Source organism: Peromyscus californicus, unplaced genomic scaffold (assembly GCF_007827085.1).
Source record: "Peromyscus californicus insignis strain IS unplaced genomic scaffold, ASM782708v3 Scaffold_8__1_contigs__length_139910024, whole genome shotgun sequence".
NCBI lineage: Eukaryota > Metazoa > Chordata > Mammalia > Rodentia > Cricetidae > Peromyscus > Peromyscus californicus.
The window spans coordinates 85,888,742-85,912,336 of NW_026294606.1; the positions used below are offsets into that span (position 1 = coordinate 85,888,742).

At 49.8% G+C, this 23,595-nt stretch overlaps 1 protein-coding gene across 1 annotated transcript in view; it reads left to right on the top strand.

Moving 5' to 3' along the window:
* The window catches only part of Pgbd5 (piggyBac transposable element derived 5), a 66,091-nt gene that overhangs the window by 33,780 nt on the left and 8,716 nt on the right, over positions 1-23,595 (top strand). The window contains 2 exon segments of the mRNA XM_052727051.1: positions 14,261-14,688; positions 19,611-19,745. Coding sequence (XP_052583011.1) covers positions 14,261-14,688; positions 19,611-19,745 — 563 coding nt within the window.

Sequence of the window (23,595 nt, forward strand, 5' to 3'; positions counted from 1 at the left end):
CAGCCTGAGCCACTGTGGTCAGCCTGGTGCTCCCCCAGCCTCCGGCCAAAGGGATCCACTCCACGTAGCTCTGTCTTGGCAAGGGCCCTGGCTCTGCATTCCAGGCCCTCTTGTGGGTTGGCATTGTCTTGATGGAATCTTCTCCTCTTGAGGTATACGTACATGTGTGCCTGGCACTGCAGGATTCAGCACTTCACCCCAGCTGCCGTTTCGTCTCTGCTGCCGTGGTCCTCAAATTCAGCAACACGTAGTATTGGAATTGGCAATTAGCTTCAAGGGAGTCGGAAATCAGTACCGGTATTTCTTCGGCCTTTGCTTCTGGGGGCTGCTTGTACTTGGAGTTGGAAGGGGCGCCCTCCAGAGGCTGTATAGACCAGAGTGGAGGAAAGGATCTGGAGACTTGTAAAACCGGAGTCAGGGAGGGGGACTTCCAGGGACAAAGTGAGCTTGAAGTCAGGAAAGCCTGCAGGTGCTTGTACTTGGAGTCTGGGGACTCTGGAGTCGGAGGACTTTCCCATCCTAGGAAGATGTCCTGTCAGGCCCTGTCCACAGATCGGAGGTTGTGCCTCGGCTGGCTTTTGCCTGCTTCCTAGCCATGTTTGTGACCGCCCTTCTTTGAGAATGTAGTCCGTGCCTTCAGCATGCTAACAACTCCTTTTCAGAGACCTCCAGCCTCTCTCCTGTGCCCTGGGGGTGATGGGCATTTTTTTCCCTTCCCACAGTGGGAGCAGCAGCAGTGAGTTGAGAACCCACTGACTGATTGGAACAGTTGTTCAATGAGCCAGAAAGGTACATTTTCAGCATTTTTTTTTCTGTAGAGGAGGAAACTGATTCCTTTGCCTGGCATCTGCATAGGGACTCAAACCTGTCTGCCCCTCTCTCCCCAGCCTCCTCTGCTGGCCTGCCATCTGAGAAACATCTCAGTACTCCTCGCAGTCCCCAGGCTTCAGTGTGATGACTGGGCTCTGTAACCCTTGGAGTCAGAATGAGAACTCTGAGCAGTGGTGAGGGGAATAGACTGTTAGGTGATGGGCATGGCAGCCGAGGGGCCCCTCTGGAGGGTTGGGAAGAGCACAGAGGCCAGGCCCTCAGCTTGTTTGGGGGTAGGTGAGGCTGCTGGATGACTCTATTCTATATCTATTTTTGACCTCATCATGTAAGGATCCTGCAGCCTGAAAAGACAATAGAATCTAGCAGGAAAGATGGGCCAGCCTGGAAGATAGGGCTGCTCCAAGGACTGTTAGACAAGTTGGGCTTGAAGGAGCAGCTTTCTTCCAGCCTGGGTCCTCCCCTTAGCAAGATATCCCCTCTCTAGACGTGCCTTGGAAATGTGCCTTCGTAATGGTACACTCAGTGCAGTCAGCCGTGGTGCTCTGGCTACACGCCGCTCTTGGTAGACTCTGGAGGAAATGACAATAGCAGCACTGGTAGGAATGGCCTGTGTTTCCTCTATGCCAGGGGGTCCTCACTCCATCCTGCAGCACTCCTGCAGGGCAGGTGGACCAAGACAGATGCCATGGTCAGCTGGGCCCCTGGTACCGGGAGCTGTACTCACAAGCCTCTCTAGTCATTGGGGAAGGATGAGAGAAGAAGAAAGAGATGGTACCTGGGGGCCGGTGAGACAGCCAGGCAGGCGAGGGTGCTTAGCACAAAGCAGATGACCAGAGGTGGATCCCAGGGACACAGCTGGTGGAAGGAGAGACTTGAGTCCCACAAGTTGTTATCCTCAGATCTACACATGCACTCCATCTACACATGTGCTCATGCCCACACATATACATGTATACATGCGTGCTCACACACACAGATAAACATAAAAAAGAAAACAACATGGTGTGTGGGAGCTGTTGGCCCTCAGAAGGACTGTGGAGGAAGAAAGCTACTCTTATTTGTGCCCTGCTATTTTATTGTCATTTTGTTCCCATCTACAAAAAAAGCCAGGTGTGATGGCCCACATCCATAATCACCAGCACTGAGGAGGCTGAGGTAGAAGGGTTGCCATAGTTTGAGGCCACCCTGGGTCTATGGAGTGAGTTCTAGGCCAGCCTGGGCCACAGAATGAGATCCTGTCTCAAAAACCAAATTAAAATAAATAGCAACAACAATCAAAAAAGTACACAGGGAAGGAAAGCTGAGCTGAGCTAGTTTTAGAAAACTCAAGTCCAACCTGATCTTACCGGGATGATCCATCCTGTGGTACATCTAAAGCATCCATGTAGACTTCTCCGCTGGCCGTTGGGTCTGGGACCAACTCAGAGTCATCTGGAAGAGGGTGTGTGTGAGGTGTGTCTGCTGTCCCTGGCTGTCCCTGCCCTCACTTGCTCACCATGGACAGCCTCCTCTTCCTCCCGCTTGCCATTTCACCAGCATCTGCCAACAGCTGTATTTTCTACCCTGAGTTTGACAAACAATACCCTTGGTTATCAAGAGGACTATTTATAGCCAGGGGAAAGTATAAACAACTATTTGACTGCCATAGCAACATTTTTGGGATCCTCTTTGTTTTGTTTTTACAGCCTCATTAAACATGCATCTTTTGAGGTTTGTTGCTTTCAGCCTGCACGTACACATTTGGGTGATTTTTGCCTTCCGTGCCTGCTTGCTTATTCCTTTTTGGAAACTTTGTGCAGGAGGGGGAAGCCAAAGATGTTACGGAAGCTTCTGGAAGTCTGTGAAGAGGAAAAGAGGTAAGCAGTGGTCTCTGAAAGCTGCCCAGGGCTAAACACTGTATCTGCTCCCCATGGGGCTCTTATGGCTCCTGTTAGGGAATAAATGTGGGCCCAGAGACAGGTTGGCTGCAACACACAGAATGTCCACTCTAGGAGGATGGACATCACAGTATCCTGCGCAGCTTTTGCAGGTGAAACCACCCCTTCACTTGGAGGGACAGGCAGAGTATGGGGAATTAGGACTGCCTGAGCACTTAGAGTACACCCTTGGCTTGTGTTGGCTTGTGTATTGGTCGCTTTTCTTGTCACGGTGACAAAATACCTCACAAAAGCAACTCAAGGCTTTATCTTGGCTCACAGTTTGAGGGTGCAGTTCATCATGATGGGCAAGGCATGACAGCAGGAACACGTGAGGTGGCTGGTCACATGACATCCACAGTCAGGAAGTCGAGAGCTCACATCCCCTTGTTATACAGCTCGAGACCACAGCTTGTGGAAGGGTACTGCCCACATTCAGGGTGGGTCTTCCCACTTTAGTTGATCATATCTAGAAGATCCCTCACTGACATGCATAGAGACCTATCTCTCGGATGGTTCTAGATCTCGTGAAGTTGACGATATTAGCTAATATACTGCAGCTTAGGATTCTGTTCCCAGCACATACACACACCCGCGCGCGCACATACACACACTCCATTGGGACTCCATTGCTACCTTTACTAGCCATATATTTAGTTGTGTCAATGATTTCCAGAAATCATAATTCAAATGTATAAAGAAGAAGTTAAGAGATCTCCTAGGATCCTTCTAGGCTGAAGCATGTGCGGCTCACCCTCAGCTTTACATGTTTGCAAACTCATCTTTTAAATTTTTAAGTAAGTTTGGGCTTTTTTGCTCATATTACTTTATAATCTTTTTAAAAACTGTTTATTCTGTGTATGTGAGTGTGTTGTCTACATAGTTGTATGTGTACTACATGTGTGCAGTACCCATGGAAGCCAGAAGAGGGCATTGGATTCCCCTGGAACTGCAGCGACAGTTACAGGCTGCCTCGTGGGTGCTTCCAGTCATCTGTAATTCCAGTTCCTGGGATCTAGTGACCTCCTCTGGCCTCCGACCTCTGCGGTCACTGCATGTACATGGTATGCTTAACACTGGCACACACAAAATAAAAATACATTAAAAAACGCTCGTATTTGGGAAGAAACACTCTTCCTGATTTCCCTCCTATAGGGAGCGTGACAAGCATGGCCCCTGGGCCCCTGGTCCTCATCACCTGAAGCAGGCATTGAGCTTCAGTCACAGCACCAGGGGGCTTTAGACTCCTTGTCGCACATGTGTAGACTTGGTGGATTGACTCAAGAGCAGAAGCTTGTGCCACCTCTGCACAGGGGTCCCTATTTCACCGTGGTGTGCCATGTCCCGTCTCGCTCATCCCTGGAGCGTGTGTCTGGAGAGGGGAGGCAAGGCTGATTGGGGAAGCAGCTGTGTGGATGTGTCCATAGGCCTCTGGGCACCCATCACAGCACCATGCATTGTCCTCCTGCCCTCATAGCCACTCTGTCCTCAGCCTGCCTCGAGATGAAGCCGTTTTCAAAATAAATCCCCTCCCTTTGGTCTTCACCTGCTGAGCTTCCTTCTCAGCCCACAACCTGGCAGAGCTTCAGTTGGAGCAGTGGGGTACTGCAGGGGAGGGGGCTGCACCAGGAGAAGGCCCAGTTGAAGACTGGGGAGGGAGGGCACGGCCACCTGCTGCAGGCCTTGGAGTGTCGCTGCGAACACTCAGGTGGCCATGGTGAGAATCTGTAAGAGGGATTTTGTGCTGATGGGCTCCTGTCGAGTGAGCCCACCTGCACCAGGGCACATGGGGTAAGAAGACAGATCCCTCCCGTCTCCATGGGCGTCAACTGTCAGGCATCTCTGGAGAGCATGCTGGTGACTACGAGGGATAGAAGTGCTGTGGCGTCCTGGCTGTCTACTTCCATGCACAGGGCTCTCCTTGGACAGGTGTGTCCTGTACCCTTTGTATTTGTGCAGATACGAAGGACTCTCTAGAACTGAGGAATGAGGGTGGATGGTGGTAATGTTGCTGGGGAAAGCCACATGGTGCCATGCCCCAGCAGCAGCAGTCAGGGAGTTCTCTTCAGAGATCTCCACTCGGGCAAAACTGGGATTCGTGGCTTAGACAACAAAATACATTTCAGAGTGAGCCAACTATGAAGCAAAGTTGGGTTTGTTGAAAAGAAAAGAAAAAGTGCTCTAGGAGAGTGAAGCCGTCTGATTTGACAAGCGTGGGCTCTGCATACTCAGATTCCTCTGCACATATATGGGAGATCTGTGCCTCTCAAGTTAGATCTCTGAAGGTTGCTAAGAAACCACCTTGTTTCTTTCCAACATTGCCCAGAGAGTGTAATGTGTAACAAGCTTTAAAGTTCGAGTTTTTCTCAGTAAACAAAATTGTGAGTTAGATTTATAAGGTATCTTCTACATCTGAGAACTGGAATGCTAGCAACGTTGTATCCATAGGTAACCACAGCCCTGATTAATTATGGTCTTTTGATAGTCTTAATTGAAGTGTTTTGGGGAACGCTTCATTGGGCCCTTAAATAAGCACAATTTATCGTCTTTGATAAGACGCCTTTCAGAAAACACACACTGTCTCAGTGAGTCCTTGTCAGTTGTATCTGAAGACTGCTATTTTTCATCACCAAAAGCACATCAGGTCCCGGAGCCTTCCCTCTCTCTCAGGCTTTTCTCCCTCCCTCTGTCACCCCGGACCTTTCCATCCTGCCTCAGAGGGAAAGACATCTTGAGTTTGCCGTGGCTGGCTCACAGTGTTCTGTGTCTCCTTCCCTTTTGGTCACACGCTACATGTGTGTGTTTGTGAGGTCAGCAGGGTGAGGTGTGGATTGGAGTCTTTCTAGGGTAGGATTGGCTCTAATAGTGTAATCCAGGGAAACCCAACAGCACGAAACTGCTCCAGCCACCCCAGCGAAGTCCAGCGGGCGTGCAGAGACCGGCAAAGGGTGCGTGCTGAGTACAAGGCCCCTGCTTTTCCGTCACTCACCTCCAATTGACTGTTTTCTGATCTCACCGGAATGCAGCTGACTCAGGTGTCCTCGAACATTCTCTGGAGGGCCTTGCCGCCCTGTCTCACTGTGGTGGAACACAGACCTCCCGGCACTGCATGGCCGAGCAGATGTCCTGTATCGAGAAGCCTCTGTTTGCTTCCTCCCTTCCCTCATGCCTCCCCAGCCTCCTCTCCAGGGCTGGAGTAGCTTGTCACAGGTTTTGCCAGCACCAGAGTGGGAGCTCCTGAGCACAGACTCTGGCCCTGTCCTTCGGAGGGTGCTGTGGGACGGGGTGTCTGAGCCTTGTGGCTGGCCCTCACCTGTAAAGTTTCCTCAGAGTTGTGGTAATGAGCTCTCACAGTCACTAGCAGACCTCCTGGTACATGGTAGGCTGAATTAAGTCCTCCACATAAAGTGTCACCTCACATAAAGTGCCTCTGGAGTTAAAGGTACCACCTGGCAGCTTCCTTCCTGAAGGGATGTGAAAGTTGAACAAGTTCACTGGGAGCAAAATGCTTGCCATGAGTCTGTAATCCTATGGTTTTTTTTTTTTTTTAATGTTATGTCCATTGGTGTTTTTACTTGTATGTGTGTGTGTGTAAAGGTGTCAGAACTCCTGGAGTTGTGATTATAGACAGTAGTGAGCTGCCATGTGGATGCTGGGAATTGAACCCAGGTCTTCTGGAAGAGTAGCCAGTACTCTTAACCACTACGCCATCTTTCCAGCCATAATCCTATATTCTTTTAAGCAGTGCCATGCATGTAGAGCGGACGGGTAGTGGTCATTGAGTTGCTTCTCACGACTGCCTGGGTCCCTAATAAAAGCCCCACCAGGGGGCTGTCCTCACCAGAGACTTTTTCCCATCTCTTCTTTTGTCTTTGTGCGAGCTCATAATCTGAAGAAAAGAATAGCTGTTGCCGCAAGATGGAACAATTAGAGAAGCTTTTGTGCTGGAAAGCTTCAATTGCAGTTTAAAAATACTTCGACAGACTTGGGATGTGCCTCAGTTGGTAGAGTGCTTGCCTAATGTGCATGAGTCCCCTGGGGTTAACTCCCAGCACCATAGAAACCAGGCATGGTGGTGCATGCCTGTCATTTCAGCCCTTCGGAAGTGGAGGCAGGAGGATCAGAAGTTCAAGATCATGTTCAGCTACATAGAGAGTTTGAACCCAGCCTGGGATATATGAGATTCTGTCTCAAAACTACACAGGCCGCTGTATGACTGTCACTGTACTTATAAGTCTCCCTTTTGAAGTGTGTGGGGACTGTGCCCTGGACAGGGCTGTGAGTACCTAGCTCCATCCACATGCAGAAGGAGCAAGGAGGCCTTAGTCATATTGGGGACATGTCACTCTATATTCTATGTTCATTGAGCACTTTTGTCCTGTGCCTGTGGGTTATATTCCTAAGACATGGGGTCTGATCTCAGCAGATGATGGCTTTCAGGGTGTTGGTTTTCTTCATCTAGTCGTGGGCTGTATTGTGTTGAGGTTGTGGAGTTATGTTGAAGGCCTTTGTTACAGGGGACTCTGACAATAAAATGGAACCAGCTGCAAAGGTGAAGGTGCCTTCTACAGAGCTGGGCTGTTGGGTTTATTCTGGTTATAACACTGTATTATTAGTCAGATTTCTTGACAAATACCTGACAGGAGCAGCTTTAGTTAGGGTGGGATGTGAAAGTTGAACAAGTTCACTGGGAGCAAAATGCTCTGAGTCTGTAATCCTGTGTTTTTTGTTTGTTTGTTTTAACAGATTTCTTTTTGCTTTTTAAAAAAATTTTTTTTTTAATTTTGGCTCACAGTTCAGAAGTATACAAGTCACCGTGGAGGGGAATGCACAGAGGCAGGAGCATGAGGCTGCTGGTCACATTGTGTCTCTAGGAAGGAAGGGAAGCTAATGAATGTTGGTGCTCACTGTCTGCTTCTTGGTGCATTCTGCTACCCTAGATTGTAGGGTGGTGCCACCCACATCCTGGGGATGGTCTCCCATCTCAGTTAAGTCTCTGGGAATAGCCTCCCAGATGCTCCAAGGGGCATTTCCATGATGATTTTAAATCCAGTCAAGCTGACAGTGCAGAGTAATCACCACAAACACTACCAGATGCATGACCTTGGAAATGGCCCTTACAACAACAACAACAGCAACATCCCTCTGTGACTTAGTTTCCCCTTCGGGTCAGTGGGGTTAATAACAGAACAGATTGCGTGGAGCTGGTATCCAGGAACAAGTAAATGATCATTTGTGAAGCAGACAGCACACGCCTACGTGTAAGAGCATGGTAAATGCTGTGCGTGTGTTAAGTGAAGTGAATTCGACATTCTTATATTTATGGATAAACAAGCGAAGTGTTCCCTTGGCAATGCTTTTGGAGCTAATACTCTTGAAGTATGTTGAAATGTGGCTAGGAGACGACAGTCCCTCAGCTCCCGTCCTGGGGAGACAGGAGTGCCCTGCCTGTACCTCTTCAGGCCTTTGCCCTTTGGTCTCCTGGGCCTGCTGTTCCTTGCTCTGTCCCAGCCCAGTGCTCACTATCAAATGAGGACACTGAAGTTTGTGCCTTGTCATTCTCGTGCTTCTGAGCCATGCCGTCATCTTGGGATCCGTTTCTGTACCCCAACTCCCCTTTCTCATTTTCTTCTTTCTCTTCTCTCCCAGCAGGGCGTGGGTGGGTGCACAAGGGATGGGAGGGATATAATTAGCATCCAGGGAGAAGCAGCTCCAGCCTGCATTTTTTCTGGGACAGCAGTGTGGTGAGGAGGACATGGGTATCCAGGGACCTAGCTCCCGGCTGCCATTGACCCCAGCTGTCCTGCAACTTTTTGTTCATACCCAGAGTCAAAACAAACAGAGGACCCAGTGATGGGGCAGGGGTCTCTGGGCCCCACGAGCTGGGCTGTGTGTCCTTGAAGGATCTTGGGTCTATGTGAGCTGTGATGGGCTGGACCTTTGGTGCCTCTTAGCTGGATGTCTTCAGGAGGATGGGAGGCAGCCACTTGCCCAGATGTCCAGGTGGGAAGGTGGTCCATCTGGGAAGGAAGTCTGGTACTGTCTCCACTACACACACACAGGCCAGGAAGATCCAGCTCCCATGTTGGGCAGGGAACATAAAAGCTGGTCCAAGGCAGGGGTCATAGGTCAGGTAGAGGAGGACTTGCATCCATACCTGTCTGTTATGCAGTGTGGTTGTCAGTGACATCATTTTCACCATCCCCCTGTCTCCCTCAGTCTTGCTGTTGCTGAGGAGCTGTGTTTAAACAGGGATCTGGCCTGAGTTAGAGGTCTGAGCTTTACCCTTTTGTTTGGGCTGGAAGAGCCAGACCTGTTCCTTGAGCCTTGTAGAGCCTCTTTGATTTGTTTCTTTGGACTCCCAGTTATTTTTCAAGTGCTGGGGCAGGGTTATGAGAATAGAAACGTGTTTCCTGTGTCCAACCTGTCCTGTGAACCCCTGTTACCCTCTGGTTAAGTTCGTTTGAACATAAGAACAAAGATTTGAAGCCAGGGTTTCGGAGACTGAGGTCTAGAGCAAGTTCATCCATGCCTTCTGCACACAGGCGCATGGGCACCAAGGCTTCTGCACACAGGCACATGGGCACCAAGGCTTCTGCACACAGGCACATGGGCACCAAGGCTTCTGCACACAGGCGCATGGGCGCCATGGCTTCTGCACACAGGCGCATGGGCACCAAGGCTTCTGCACACAGGCACATGGGCACCAAGGCTTCTGCACACAGGGGCATGGGCGCCATGCCTTCTGTACACAGGCGCATGGGCACCAAGGCTTCTGCAAACAGGCGCATGGGCACCATGGCTTCTGCACACAGGCGCATGGGCTCCAAGGCTTCTGCACACAGGCGCATGGGCACCAAGGCTTCTGCACACAGGCGCATGGGCGCCAAGGCTTCTGCACACATGGGCGCCATGGCTTCTGCACATATGGGCGCCAAGGCTTCTGCACACATGGGCGCCAAGGCTTCTGCACACATGGGCGCCAAGGCTTCTGCACACATGGACGCCAAGGCTTCTGCACACATGGGCGCCAAGGCTTCTGCACATAGGCGCATGGGCGCTGCACACTCTCCCCGCTTCTTCCCTGTCTGTGGGTTCCTCCTGTGTTTCAGCTGCTCCCGGTCCCAGGCTGAACTGCCCGGAGCTACTGGCTGCCCTGTTACCTTCCTCTACCCCTCATTTCCTCAGGGACACCTCTGTCCTTTCTCTGCCCTTTCCCCCTTCCATGTCCCTTCCCCTTCCTCTCCTTTCCTTGACAGGGTGTCACTCTATGTAGCCCAGGCTGGACTATAACTTGCTATGTAAACTAGGCTAGCCTTGAACTCACAGTAGTCCACCTGCCTCAGTTTCCCAAGTGCTGGGATTATAGGCACACACTGGCCTGCAGGCCTCTCTCTGCACCACCCTTCACCGAATGAGATTCCTGATGTCTCCAGAGAGGGGCAGTTTGTGGTGATGTGAGCCATTCTAGTTACGGTTTTTGAACTTACTTGATTTAGCCTGGAGAGAAGTGATTCCAGGATTTTAAATTCAGCATTTAAAATACAAATTGATCTTTAGCTGTGCCCCAAAACTATTGACAGTATCTGCCCCAAATGTGTTCAAATGGCCATCTCTACCCCAAGCAGCATGGCTGCTCCAGAAATGCAAGAAGACACTCTTCCCAGTCCAGTGAGTGGTGCTGGGGATTCGTTGTACCTTTGGGGTGCTTATTGACTACCACATTGATGGTCATGAAGTGTGTTGCATGAATGAAGAATGAGCAACCCAGTAGGTCACTTGCAGTCAAGGTTCGTCCTGCCTGTGTGAAGCTTTGTGACTCTCCTCCTATTTGGAGACTAAAGGTTGTGTTATTTGCTTTTGGCTTAGTGCTTGAGATGGGAGGAAGGCAGAGGGAAGTGAGGAAGGCCAGGAGTGGGCCTTCCACCAGGGGCTTTCCCCAGTCGGAGAAAGGAGGTTGAGAGCAGGGAAAACAAGGCTGGGCCCATTGTTGCTCCAGGCAGGCTATGCATTTACCACTTCCTGCCCAACACCCAGAACATCCCGACTTTTCAGGTGGGCTCCCTCACATGCTCTGAACCTCTATTTGTCCTGTAAGTCCTCCATGTCACCCTTCAAGGTATGGTGGACAAGGCTGACCCAAACCTGTCACCAAGCGGTGACACAGGTACTCTATTCTTCCTACTGAACTCAGCAAAGATACCCTTTGCATCTCATGGAGTGTGGTGCCCATTCTCCCCTTTGTTAACCTCTAAAATGTTGGGCACACCACATCCTGAACTTGGAGGACAGGAAGCATACGGCAGCCATGGTATTGGCCTTCTTGCTTCAATAGGTGTCAGAGTGGGTGGCACAGGCAGCCACGTCTGAGCTGGGACCTGTGCAAAGAGGGCAGTCTGTGAAGTCGGATAGAAGAAGCTCCAGTGCGGGGCTGAGCTCCTATTGGCTATCAGGAGAGTGAGGGGAAGGAAGCCTGCTCAGGGGACTGGGTGATAAAGGCAGGCCCTTAACACGGTGACCTGTGGTGTGAACTCTTGCTCTGGACTTTGGACTTAGATCTTCCACTCCCACTAGACCCTAAGGACACCTCTTTCAGATCTCCCACCACCCATGCCCCAGGCCTCCCTGCAGTCAGTGACGTAAGGTCCCTGCTTCCTTTAGCTACCCACTAGGTGCCTTTACCCTTTCACTCCACAGCAGGAGGGTGTCGCGGAGGGGAGAGATACATGGTTGTTGTTCCCATGGGGACATGTGGCATTCTCAGTAATCTCCACAGACAGCAGGCAAAGTCCCACGCAGAGCTACGAAGTCATCCAGCTATGTCACTTAGAGAGCACATGCTGTGTCCTCCTTCTAACCTTCTCTCTGCATGGGGGTAGTGCCCCTTGGGGCTGATGTCAAGTTGCACAGGCCACGCTAGAAAGCTAAGTGGCCTTATTGTGAGGCTGTAGGTAGGAGCTGGAGCAACCACTCACCTCCTTCTTCATGACAACAAACCCGTGTCACCTAATTCCAAGTGGCAGGGATCACAGCAACCATGAAAGACCACCACGGGAGCTTGTCAGTCTGCATAGGTCAGGGAAGCCAGCCGCTCTGCCGTCTGTTCAGGAGGCAAGCTGGAGTAGGCCTCCTTAGGAATCCATCTAGAAATGGCATGCATGGGAAGGAAGACAGCTTTAGACATAGCTTTAGGAGGAGAAAAATTCCATGCCTCTCAGTCAGCATGATGCAGCAGTTACGATGCTGGCCTTCCCCCTTGCTGAACGCCATTCTGAATAATTTATGGCTCCACCCACAGGAGGCTGCCAGGCCTACTGAAATGCTGAGATGCTCACCAGGGCAGTTATGGAACACCAGTAAACATAGCCCTGTGTTTCAGCATTCCCATGCCAACTGGACTGCTTCCTGGGTCAGTTTGTTGCACTGGTACTAGCTAGGCTACCTTTCTATGGTGTGGCTAGGTACAGTGGATGCGGGAGCTGCCCTGCTGTCTGGGTGGACTGAAAACAGGATTTGCTTTGCAAAGCCCTCAGTGATTTCCTTGGGTTTGTCTCTTCCTGCCAGTGTTGTGTGGGGAATCTGGTATGTGGCCTTGCTCATTTTACTTTGTAGACAGTCTTTCGAAGCTGGTTTCACTCAGTCCGTTCTACAAAGAGAATAGTAGAGCTGGGAGTGGCAAATCTGATGTACAGTGAGCTGAATTTTAAGGAATCAGGCTAGGGAGGTGGTTGAAGTGCTTACCACGCAAGTGTGAGGATTAGAGTTTGGGTCCTTATCGGTGAGCTCTGGGTTTGATTAAGAACCCCTGTCTCAATGAATAATATGGAAATGAATGATTGAAGATTCACAATTTCAACCTTGGGCTTCATTTGTATGTGCGCATGCATAGGTGTGTGTGCACTCCTGCATGTACCCACACACATGGGAACATCCACAGACACACATCACACACACACACACACACACACACACACACACACACACACACACACACACCCATATAAATGGGGAAAAAATGTAGGTAGTTGCATCCGTGGATCTGACCACTGCTCAAAAACCCACCTGTCTCATTGGCTTTATCGGTCTTTGTTTTGCTGTGAACAGCTTGGTTTTTCACAGACCGAACAAGTTGGTGGGAAAGGAAGGCCTTTGAAACTCTGGAGAATCCACACGGTTTTTATTAAAAATTGCCACACAAAAGAAAGCTTGACTCCTACAAATCAGAGCATGCTGCTTCAAGCCTGTTTAATAGAATTGCAATCAGTGGCTCCTAAGGATCATCTAAACACAATGCACACGTGCACACACATATACACATATGCTCACACACCCACAGAAGGAGAGAGAGACCTCAGTTTAAGAGTTCTTGACTTAAACAGGGCAGTGGTGGCCTATGCCTTTAATCCCAGCACTCAGGAGGCAGAGAGGCAGCTGGATCTCTGGGTTTGAGACCAGCCTGGTCTACAGAGCGAGTTCCAAGACAGCCAGGTCTACTCAAAGAAACTCTTTGAAAAAAAAAAAAAAAGAAAGAAAGAAGAGAGAGTTCTTGACTTTAGGGTAATGCAAAAGCAGTGGTGTATTTGAGTAGGAACCATATTTGCATTTAAAACTTGGATCTTTTCTCTGGCTGGCTTTATGTCAGCTGATAATTCTCCTGAGGTTTGAAGCAGTGATGTTGAGCTCTGGCTCCCAGTCAGTTGCCACTGTGAGGGGAGCAGCTGACACCCTGCCGTGAATTAGAGCAATCTGGTTAGGATGGCACATGCATTTTCCACTTAAGATGTTTTTGGTTCATGATGAGAATGTTAGAGTAAGTTGAAGTGTGTGTGTGTGTGTGTGTGTGTGTGTGTGTGTGTGTGTGTGTGTGTACGTACATGTGCAAAGAAGCTGTATCAGTTAAAATTTGTGAGGTCTGTCTCCCAATGGTGGAACTGTCTTCTTACATTACTCCCTTTGAATGACTCCACCAGTAGTTTCCAATTCTGTGAGAATCCTTAGTAAAGTTTGCTCTCTGCTGGCTGCAACGGAAGCATTATAGTTACAGAGTCCCCATACCTTCCACAGTACAAGCTGGAGAGTGACAGTGGAGCTGTGATGCCCCCTCCCCTCCGTGTCTCTCCTCAGATCAGTCTTCACTGGGTGGGCTGCATTTGGCAGGACTCCTGTTTGGCTAGATTCTTGAAAGAGTATTGCCACCGATGTCCTATAGGGTGAATGTGGGGACAGCCTAGGTGTGATGGATCGGGCAGCAGGAGGACCAGGGGACAGGAGGTCAGGGATGAAAGGAACAGAACAGAGGGCTTGGGCTATGGGAGACAGGTTTGGAAGAAAGGTGGGAATGATACCTGTGTTCTGGGAGACAAGAGAGGAGCATCTGAGTGACAAGAAGTCCAGGGGATGGGAGAGCGGGCCCATGGCCTCCAGTGGGCAAGGTGTCAGATGAAGGAGGGAAGGGAGGCTAGACAGGGGTGGTGGCTTGGGAAGTGAATACTTGGCCTGTCTTTGGGTTTCAGGTCCAATCAGAAAGATGCCTCCCAGCGCTAGTGCAGTGGACTTCTTTCAGCTTTTTGTTCCGGACAACGTGCTCAAGAACATGGTAGTACAGACCAACATGTATGCCAGGAAGTTCCAGGAACGCTTTGGCAGTGATGGTGCCTGGGTGGAGGTGACATTGGCCGAGATGAAGGCCTTCCTGGGCTATGTGATATCTACCAGCGTCTCTCACTGTGAGTCGGTACTCAGCATTTGGAGTGGAGGCTTCTATAGCAACAGGAGCCTTGCCCTCGTCATGAGCCAGGCCCGCTTCGAGAAGATCCTCAAGTACTTCCATGTGGTGGCCTTCCGTTCCAGCCAGACCACGCATGGGCTCTACAAGGTCCAGCCCTTCCTGGACTCGCTGCAGAGCAGCTTTGATGCTGCCTTCAGGCCGTCTCAGACCCAGGTGAGGCCAGTGTGTGTGTGCATGTGTGTGTGTGCCTGTGTATGTGTGCCTGTGTGTCCATATGCCTGTATGTGTGCCTGTGTGTGTGTCTGTGTGCCTATGTGCGTATGTGTGTGTGTGTGTGTGCCTGAGTATGTGTATGTGTGTTTGTGTGTGTGTGTGCCTGTGTGTGTGTGCCTGAGTATGTATATGTGTGTTTGTGTGTGTGTCCGTGTGCCTATGTGTGTATGTGTGCCTGTGTGTGTGTCCGTGTGCCTATGTGTGTGTGTGCCTGAGTATGTGTATGTGTGTTTGTGTGTATGTGTGCCTGTGTGTGTGTGTCCATGTGCCTGTGTATGTGTGTCCGTGTGCCTCTGTGTGTGCCTGAGTATGTGTGTTTGTGTGTGTGTGTGTGTGTGTGTGTGTGTGTGTGTGTGTGTGCGCGCGCACCAGATGTCATTGAATGCCCTGAGCCTTTTCTTGCCTAGGGACAGGGTTTAGGATGTCCTTTCTCCCTGTCCAGCCATACTTTCTCCAGTGACTCAAACAAGTCCCTTCAAGGTCACCAGTCATACCCTTTATGATCCAAACATGTTTGTAAGGATGGAAGGGATAGTGGGGGCTTGAACTGCAGCCCCCAGACAGTTGGAATTCAACTCTTTGCTCAGAGGTACATCAGTCTCCTCTTTCCACATCTTCCTGTTCCATGGCTCTTCCTGCACTAGGCTTTACACAGACTAGCCTTGAGATCCCTGTCATGTTCACTGAGGGGCACATACCTGGTAGTGTGCCTTCACCTTTTGGACAGTGAAAAAAATGAACTGGAATTGTAGCTATTCTTTTGGTCATTGAGACTTCTACATGCAAAGGTCCACCTGGTCACTCAGGGCAGAACCTGGAGCCTTTTCCAGGGTTTGGTGGCCCAGCACCCCTGGCACAGCCCCCCGACTCCTTCCAGATATTCCAGGAGGCAGCCACTGTTGGCTCTCAGCTCCTGATCCACCCTGCCTTCCATGTCCGCCTGTAGTCAGCCCTGTCGCGCTGTCCAACACACACAGTCTGGTGCCAGAATCTGAGACTCTGCTCAGAATTCTCTGTTGATCTAGCACATCAAGGAGGTGGCTGATACCTGTAAAGCTCTCTAACTCAAATTAAGAAGTTGTGTGCCTAGGTAAGTAAGCAGAGTTCCCTCTGTGGAGAGATCCAGTTACACAGACGTACCATTCTTTATGTCCATGACTATCTTTTAAGAGACTCCTGCTAGGCTCCCACTCAAGGTTCACTTCTGCCCGAGTCTGTAATGTTCCCTTGTTCTGCACAACTGGAAACATCAGGACTTTTATGGGGACGTTATTGTGTCTCCGGTCCATGGACTTTTGAATACCCTGCACAGGTTTCCCTTCTGTTCTAGAACTTGCCAGGCACCTTGTGAGAGCCAGAGCCGGGGTGATAGGAGGGGATGGCAAGCTACATTCTTGCCTGGGAACTTGTCTGCCTTTGCCTGTTGAGACCATTTGAGATGGTGTTCTTCCCAATGCTCTTGTCAATTGGGGTCAGACTTGCTCTGGTCCCCAGGAGTGACCCAGAGCCAGCTCCCTTGTACCATCATGCCTCCGCCCTAAACACATGCACATGAGCATACACACACACACACACACACACACACACACACACACACACACACGCACAGAGGTGCATGAACTATCAGTGTGCAATCTTGGGAGCTATCATTCTAGCAAATGTTACCCTTTGTAGAAGGCTTTACAGAGTCCTCAGAAGACCCCAGAATCTACCAGTAAACAAGCCATTTTTGTGTGTGATGTTCACATACAAGTACAAAATAGGAGGCATTACTCTCATCAAAACTGGAGCCAGATTAATCAGAGAAATATCCCTGGAGAGGGATTATGTAAATAAGTAAAAGATGTTTTGTCTACCATACGTGCTACCTGGCACACCCTGAGTGGCTTGTCGCACAGAGGGGACTCGGGGACAACGCTGTATGACAGGGATGCTGGATGTTTTCCCCAGAGGAGGAGGAGACTCAGATTCCTGCTGGCCCTGCTGTGATGCACTTATAAATGTAGTTGAAGATCATGTAGAGATGTACTTACTCACTCACTGAGGAGGAGGACATTTGGGTGGCTGAGAAACCACAGATGCATCTAGGCAAGGAGATGGGCAGGGGAAGAGCAGGGAGCCAGGACACCTCCATGCTGTCTCTCCCCTGTTCCTATGACCTCCTTAGATTGTCCATTTTTGCTAGACGGTTCCACATGGGGCCTTGAATATTTCATAAGCTGCAAGGAGCCAGGGACTGTGAGGACCTGGGCGTGAGGGTCTCAGTTGCAGCACAGGCAGGGCCAGCTTGTCCATTCCCATACTGAATAGAGGCAGGGGCACATCCTGAAGTCACTTTCAAGATTTTCCAACAATAAAAATTCAAGGGGCAGAGTATATACAGTGCATACCAGTGAGTTGTGGCTGGTGCTTTAAAAAAAAATTTATTTTATGTTTATGAGTGTTTTGCCTGCATGTCTGTAAGTACACTACATGTGTGCAGTGCCCACAGAGATCAGAAGAGGGCATTGGATCCCCTAGAACTGGAGTTCCATAAGATTGTGAGCCACCATGTGGGTGCTGGAAACCAAACATGGGTCCTTTGCAAGAGGAGCCATCTATAAAGCCCTGAGGCTGATGCTGGTTTGTTTTGTTTTGGTTTTTGGTTTTTGGTTTTTTGAGACAGGGTTTCTCTGTGTAGCTTTGGTACCTGTCCTGGATCTCACTCTGTAGACCAGGCTGGCCTCGAATTCACAGAGATTCGCCTGCCTCTGCCTCCCGAGTGCTGGGATTAAAGGTTTGTGCCACCACCGCCCGGCTTGAGGCTGAAGCTTTTTAAAAATAGAACCAAAGGCACCATTACCAAAAGAATGCTGGGTCACAAGAGCAGAGCTCACCTTCCAGGGTGCCTATGCCAGGCCATGGACTGTTGTGGCTCTTTGGGAAGGCCTCATGCCCTGAGCTGACTCAAACCTGCTGAGAGAGACACACTTGACCACCATCTCTAGGAGCTGAGATCCTCAAAACTTTCTGCATGTGGTCAAAGACTGAGATCCTCAAAACTTTCTGCATGTGGTCAAAGACTGCCTTAGAGTTCTGTGGCCTCTGTTGGATCTTGTCCCTTTCATGTGGTCACAAAGCTGCAGTGGATGAAAACAGAGGATTATTCCAATAAATTTTGTTTACAAAAGTAGGCAGTGGTTTGATGATCCTCGATCTAGAGCGTTGTGTGGTGTGGAAGTCAGTGTGTATGCACATCATCTTATTTAGCTGCAGATGTGCACTCTAACTTGTAACTGTGGAACAGGCCTGGGGAGGGAATTGCGGTGTGTACTGTATTGCCACAGTGTACTCCAAAGCCTCCCAAGCATTTTAGTTTGAAAAACCAACTTGGAGTCTTTTTTATTGTTCTGTCTTTGAAAAGGTCATAGAATCATGTTATCAAGAAGTTGACATAATGGGGCTGGAGAGATGGCTCAGAGGTTAAGAGCACCGACTGCTCTTCCAAAGGACCCAGGTTCAATTCCCAGCACCCACATGGCAGTTCACAACTGTCTGTAATTCCAATTCCAGGAGATCTGACACCCTCATATAGATACACATACAGGCAAAACTCCAAAGTACATTAAATAAATACATCTTTTTTTTTAAAGTTGACATAGGTGAAGTACAGTTAATAATTGCTTAGGGATGTCAGAGCCAGAGAGATGCTCAGTGGCTAAGAATGCTTTTTGTTCTTGCGAGGATCCAGGTTCACTTCAGAGCACACGTACTGGACAGCTCACAACCACTTGTACCCCCAGTCCCAGGGAATCAGATACCTTGGGCCCCTGTAGACACCTTTGTAGTTGGGTTTTGTTTTGTTTTACTCTTTGGGGGCCCGCCACCCAGCTCCCAGATAAATACATGGAAACTTATTACTTATGAATGCCTGGCCTTGGCTTGGCTTGTTTCTAGCCAGCGTTTTAACTTAAATTATCCCATCTACCTTGCCTCTGGGCTTTTACCTTTCTCTATTCTATATACCTTTCTTTCCTTCTTACCTTGGGGCTGGCTGGGTAGCTGGCCCCTGTCATCCTCCGCTCCTCCCATCTTCTCCTCTTTATTCTCTCTGCCTGACAGCCCCACCTATCCCTCTCCTGCTTAGCTATTGGCCAGTTAGCTCTTTATTAGACCAATCATGTGTTCTAGGCAAGCAAAGTAGCATAGCTTTACAGAGTTAAACATGCAATGTAAGAGAATGTAACACATCTTTGCATCATTAAACAAATATTCCACAGCATAAACGAATGTAACACATCTTAAAATAATATTCCATACACCTTCACTCATATGCACTTATTCTCACACACACACACACACACACACACACACACACACACACACACACACACCTCCACACACAAGGACACAAGTTGGGCCTGGAGACCCTGGGTCAGTGATAAAGGTCACTGATATGGGCTGCAGTCATACCTGGCTCCATCCCTGTGATGTAGGGTTTTGAGAAGGATCTAGGGTTCCAGACACTCACAGTCACCAAAGATGGGCCTGGGATAGTGGCTCTGAGTTTGTTGACTCATGCCAGTGAAGATTACAGGCACAACCAGTGTGGGACTATGTAAAGAGGATAGCAAGAAGCACAGTCATCTCTGCTAAAGGAATGCCTGCTGAGCATCAGTATGCAGGTGAATGCGCCCATGCTTCCCAGCTGAGCCCTCCTGAGAGCACCAGTGCAGTTACGCTAATCCTTCACAGATAAGGAGACTCCAGGTCAGTCAGAGAGGTCGGGCAGCTTGGTCATGGTCACACAGGCTTCTGAAGGTGTTGCTGAGAGCCAAGCTCACACTGCCCCGTGAGAACTTCCGTTTTCCCCTTTCTTGCAGGTGCTACATGAACCCCTGATTGATGAGGACCCTGTGTTCATCGCCACATGCACGGAGCGTGAGCTGCGCAAGAGGAAAAAGCGGAAATTCAGCCTGTGGGTCCGCCAGTGCTCTTCAACTGGCTTCATCATCCAGGTGAGCCAGGGGGCATTGTGGAGGGGATGAGAGGTTTCAGAAATGGGGGGGGGGGGCTGCTGGGGATGTGCAGGCACTGGGGAGATGGGAAGAATGAAATGGAGTGCCATGGGCCCAGTTAGTTCACTTTCTTTTTTTTTTTAATATTTATTTTTTAATGTATGAGTGCTCTGTCTGCATGTGTGCCTGCATACCAGAAGAGGGCACCAGATCTCACTATAGATGGTGGTGAGCCACCATGTGGTTGATGGGAATTGAACTCAGGACCTCTGCAAGAGCAGCCAGTGCTCTTAACCGCTGCGCCATCTCTCCAGCCCCGTTAACTCACTTCCTTCCCACTGTATGTCACACTGGGCCCCAGCACTCCAGCAGAGGCCAGTCTGGTCTCACTTGGCCTACTGTGGGGTAGCTGGTCCTTGGCGAGGACACAGTCATACCTGGCTCCACCCCTGTCATGTAGGGTTCTTGACATGACCCAAGGACCAAGGGTGCCGGACACTCAGAGGCACCAAAGCTGGCCTGGGATGCTCGCTCTGAGTTTGTCTCAAGCCAGTGAAGATTAAAGACACAGACAGCTGGAGTATGTAAAGCAGAAGCAAGCTGTGTTAAGGAGAATTAGGGAAAGGTGAGAGATTGAGGCAAAGAAAGAAAAGCCCCCGAGAGCTGGAGGGTTTCCAGGAGGGAATGCCATCAGACTCCCTTGTCTGGGGTTCGTCGAAGGTCATGGCAGAGACCAGACAACAGCTGAAGTAATTGCTTTGAGCTTGGTTAGTCCTCCTGACTGTTGTGGGCTGAGCCAGCAGAGGGCCCACATGCTCCATGCATGTCCCCTGACCCAGATATGGAGATTATCATGTGTTGTTCAGGCCATTAGGGGTGGTTGGAACCCCCACTCTGTCTATCTCTGGGTCCATCGACAAAGTGCTGACCTTGACTGTCTGTCAGCCATTGGCCATGTTACTACCTCCAGCCTTACAGGTGCCTCAGGTGCTGTTACTTACACTATGTTCTCTCTGTTCACATTTACATGACCAGCCCCCAGTTTCTAGTTCCAGGTACCTGCAGTGAATCGCCATCTGGAAATATCATGCAAAACACTCCAGAAATAACCGGCTCTAAAGTTCTGTGCGTTTCTTGAGTAGGGAAACCCACCTTAAGAAGTGAGTCATCCGTTTGCCCAGCATATCCACTCTGTGTACTCCACCTGCCCGGAGGTCACTGGGCTGTTGTCTGCCATCAGGTCATCTGTCACAGTGCTTATGCCCAAGACCAGTCGTGTTTCCTTATAGCGACCCCCCAATCAAGAGTCAGGATGCTGACCACTCAGATTTGTCAAAAACGTATGGCAAGTGCCTCTCCTAGATGCAAGGTGAAAGTTTTTGAATTGATAAGAGAAACAGTGGACTGGCAGTTGCTAAGCTCTGTGCTAAGAAGGAATCTCCCCGCGAAGCTGTGCAGGAGGGAGGTTGGGACTTACTTTGTTGGCATATCTCAAGCTGCAAAGGTTGTAGGCACAGCTTGTGACAAGACACAGAGCATAGTGCTGTCTGTCAAGTGTCTGCTGGGGGTCGTGCAACAGCCCTAGGAGAGTGGTGATGGCTGCATTAAAAAAGCACTTTTGGGGCTAGGGATGGAGCATGGTAGAGCTTTCCTAGCATGCACAAAGCCCCGGATTTGATCTCCAGTCCTGCATAGCCTGGTAGTTCATGCCTGTAAACTCAGCACTTGGGCAGTTGAGGCAGCAGGATCAGAAGTTCAAGGTCGTCCTCAGCTACATCCAAGACCAAGGCCAAGCTGTCATACATGAAACACCCTGTCTGGAAAGATAAATATTAAACAAACAAGCAAACAAACAAACAAAAATACACTTCCAGGTCCCCGACTTCACAGTGGGCTTGTAGGCTGCATGCAGCCCATCATCCTTGTGGACCAGGAAAGCAAGGCTCCAAGCATGTAATCTGCCTGCTCACAGCTACACAAGCAGTGAGTGATGCAGCCAGGCCTCCACTCTGGCACTCACGCCCTGGTGTCTCCAGGATCTCTTGTGAGGGGATGTTTACAAGTCTCAGGGCTCTCTGGCATGGCCAGACACCTCCGCCATCTCACCTGTGTCTTTCCTGTGAGCATCGGTTATGCGTCTTTGTGCCGTTTGCCCATGACTGCATCGTATATGTCCTCCCTGGCTCCTCACACAGCTGCTGACGAGATTCACCAGTTTTACGTCCCCCGGTACATTCTGTACTAGCAGCAGGGAACTCCAATTCTGTCCTATTCCAAAGGAGAGGAAGTCATGCCAGTGAATGTGACGGGGCTTCCGGCTCATTTTTCTAGAGGCCCCAGTGCACCAGACCCCAGTGACAGTGGAGTGTCAGCTGGTGCATCTCAGTGGCCTCTGCGTCCACCAGATCAGTTGCCAAAGTGGCCCTCATGTTATTTGAAGGAATCAGGGAGAAGCGGGAGGAATGCTGTTGAGTTCCAGGCCAGCCTGGGCTACAGAGTGAGACTGTATCTCTAAACAAGTATAGAGGGTCTATGAGACGGCTCAGTGGGTAAGGGTGCTTGCTGCTAAGCCTGACAATTGAGTTTGATCTCTAGGACCTACATGGTGGAAAGAGAGAACTAATTCCCCATGTTGTCCTCTGACTTCTACATACCGATGACCATGGTGCACAGTGACATGTTCACATGTAGGCATGCATGTATACACACACACACACATATACACACAATAAATAAACTAATACATTTAATTTTTTTAAGTATAGAACTTACTATTGTATACTAGTGAGTTCTCCACACTTGGGAGTCTCTGAGCACCTCTCTGGTGCTGCTTCCAGATTCCTTGACAGGGAGGAGAAGGCTCTTGGCTCAGCAGAAGTCCATATTACACCATGCCCACACCTCGAGAAGAGACTAGCTAGAATGCCCGGACTTACCCATGCGGGCACAGTGCTGAGCAATTTCAGATGGTCTTGCAAATGTGTGTCCCAAGCCAAGGGCAGACTCTCAGCTGCCCATTGCTGGTATTTGGGGAAATTGCCAGTTCCAGGAGAGCAAGATCCAGGCCTAGCTTTGAGTCCTGGTCATCTCCTGGCCTGCACAAAAGGTAGTACGCACCAATGACCACAAACTTATGTCCCAGAACACAGCAATTTCCAGCTGCACTTATCAATGCTGGTGAGGAAGGTCTTCCTAATTTAATTTTATGTTCAGTAACCCCCCCCCCCAAAAAAAAAACCCAGGACATCTGTAATTCCCGTAAATGCTTTATTTTTTTAAGATTCCTTTCTTTTCATTTTTATGTACAGGAGTTTTGTGTACATATGTAAGTATATGTGCACCACATGTGTGCCTGGTGCCTATGAAGGCCAGAAGAGCATATCGGATCTCCTGGAATGATTACAGACTGTTGTGAGCCACCATGTGAGCGCTAGGACCAAACAGAAGAGCAACCAGTGCTCTTAAACCACTCAGCCATCTCCCTAGCCCTAGTAAATGCATACTGTTCTCTGTATTAGTCACCCTTTTTTGTCACTAAGACCAAATGCATGACATAAAGCAGCTTAGAGGTTTCTGCTAGCTCAGTGCTAGGCCGACACAGTGGCAGCAGGAGTGGCCCAGGCCTGGGGCAGTGGGGGAGGTAAGTAGCTGGTGACGTTGTGTTGACAGGAAGCAGAGAGCTCAATAGAAAACAGAGACCAGGATGGAATCCTCAAGGCTAGCATACCACCCCCTTCAAGAAGGCCCCACCGCCAAAAGGTTCCGTAACCTCTCAGAACAATGCCACCCTCTGGGGACCAACTGGCCAAACACACAAATGTGGAGAACATTTTGCATTCTAACCACAACC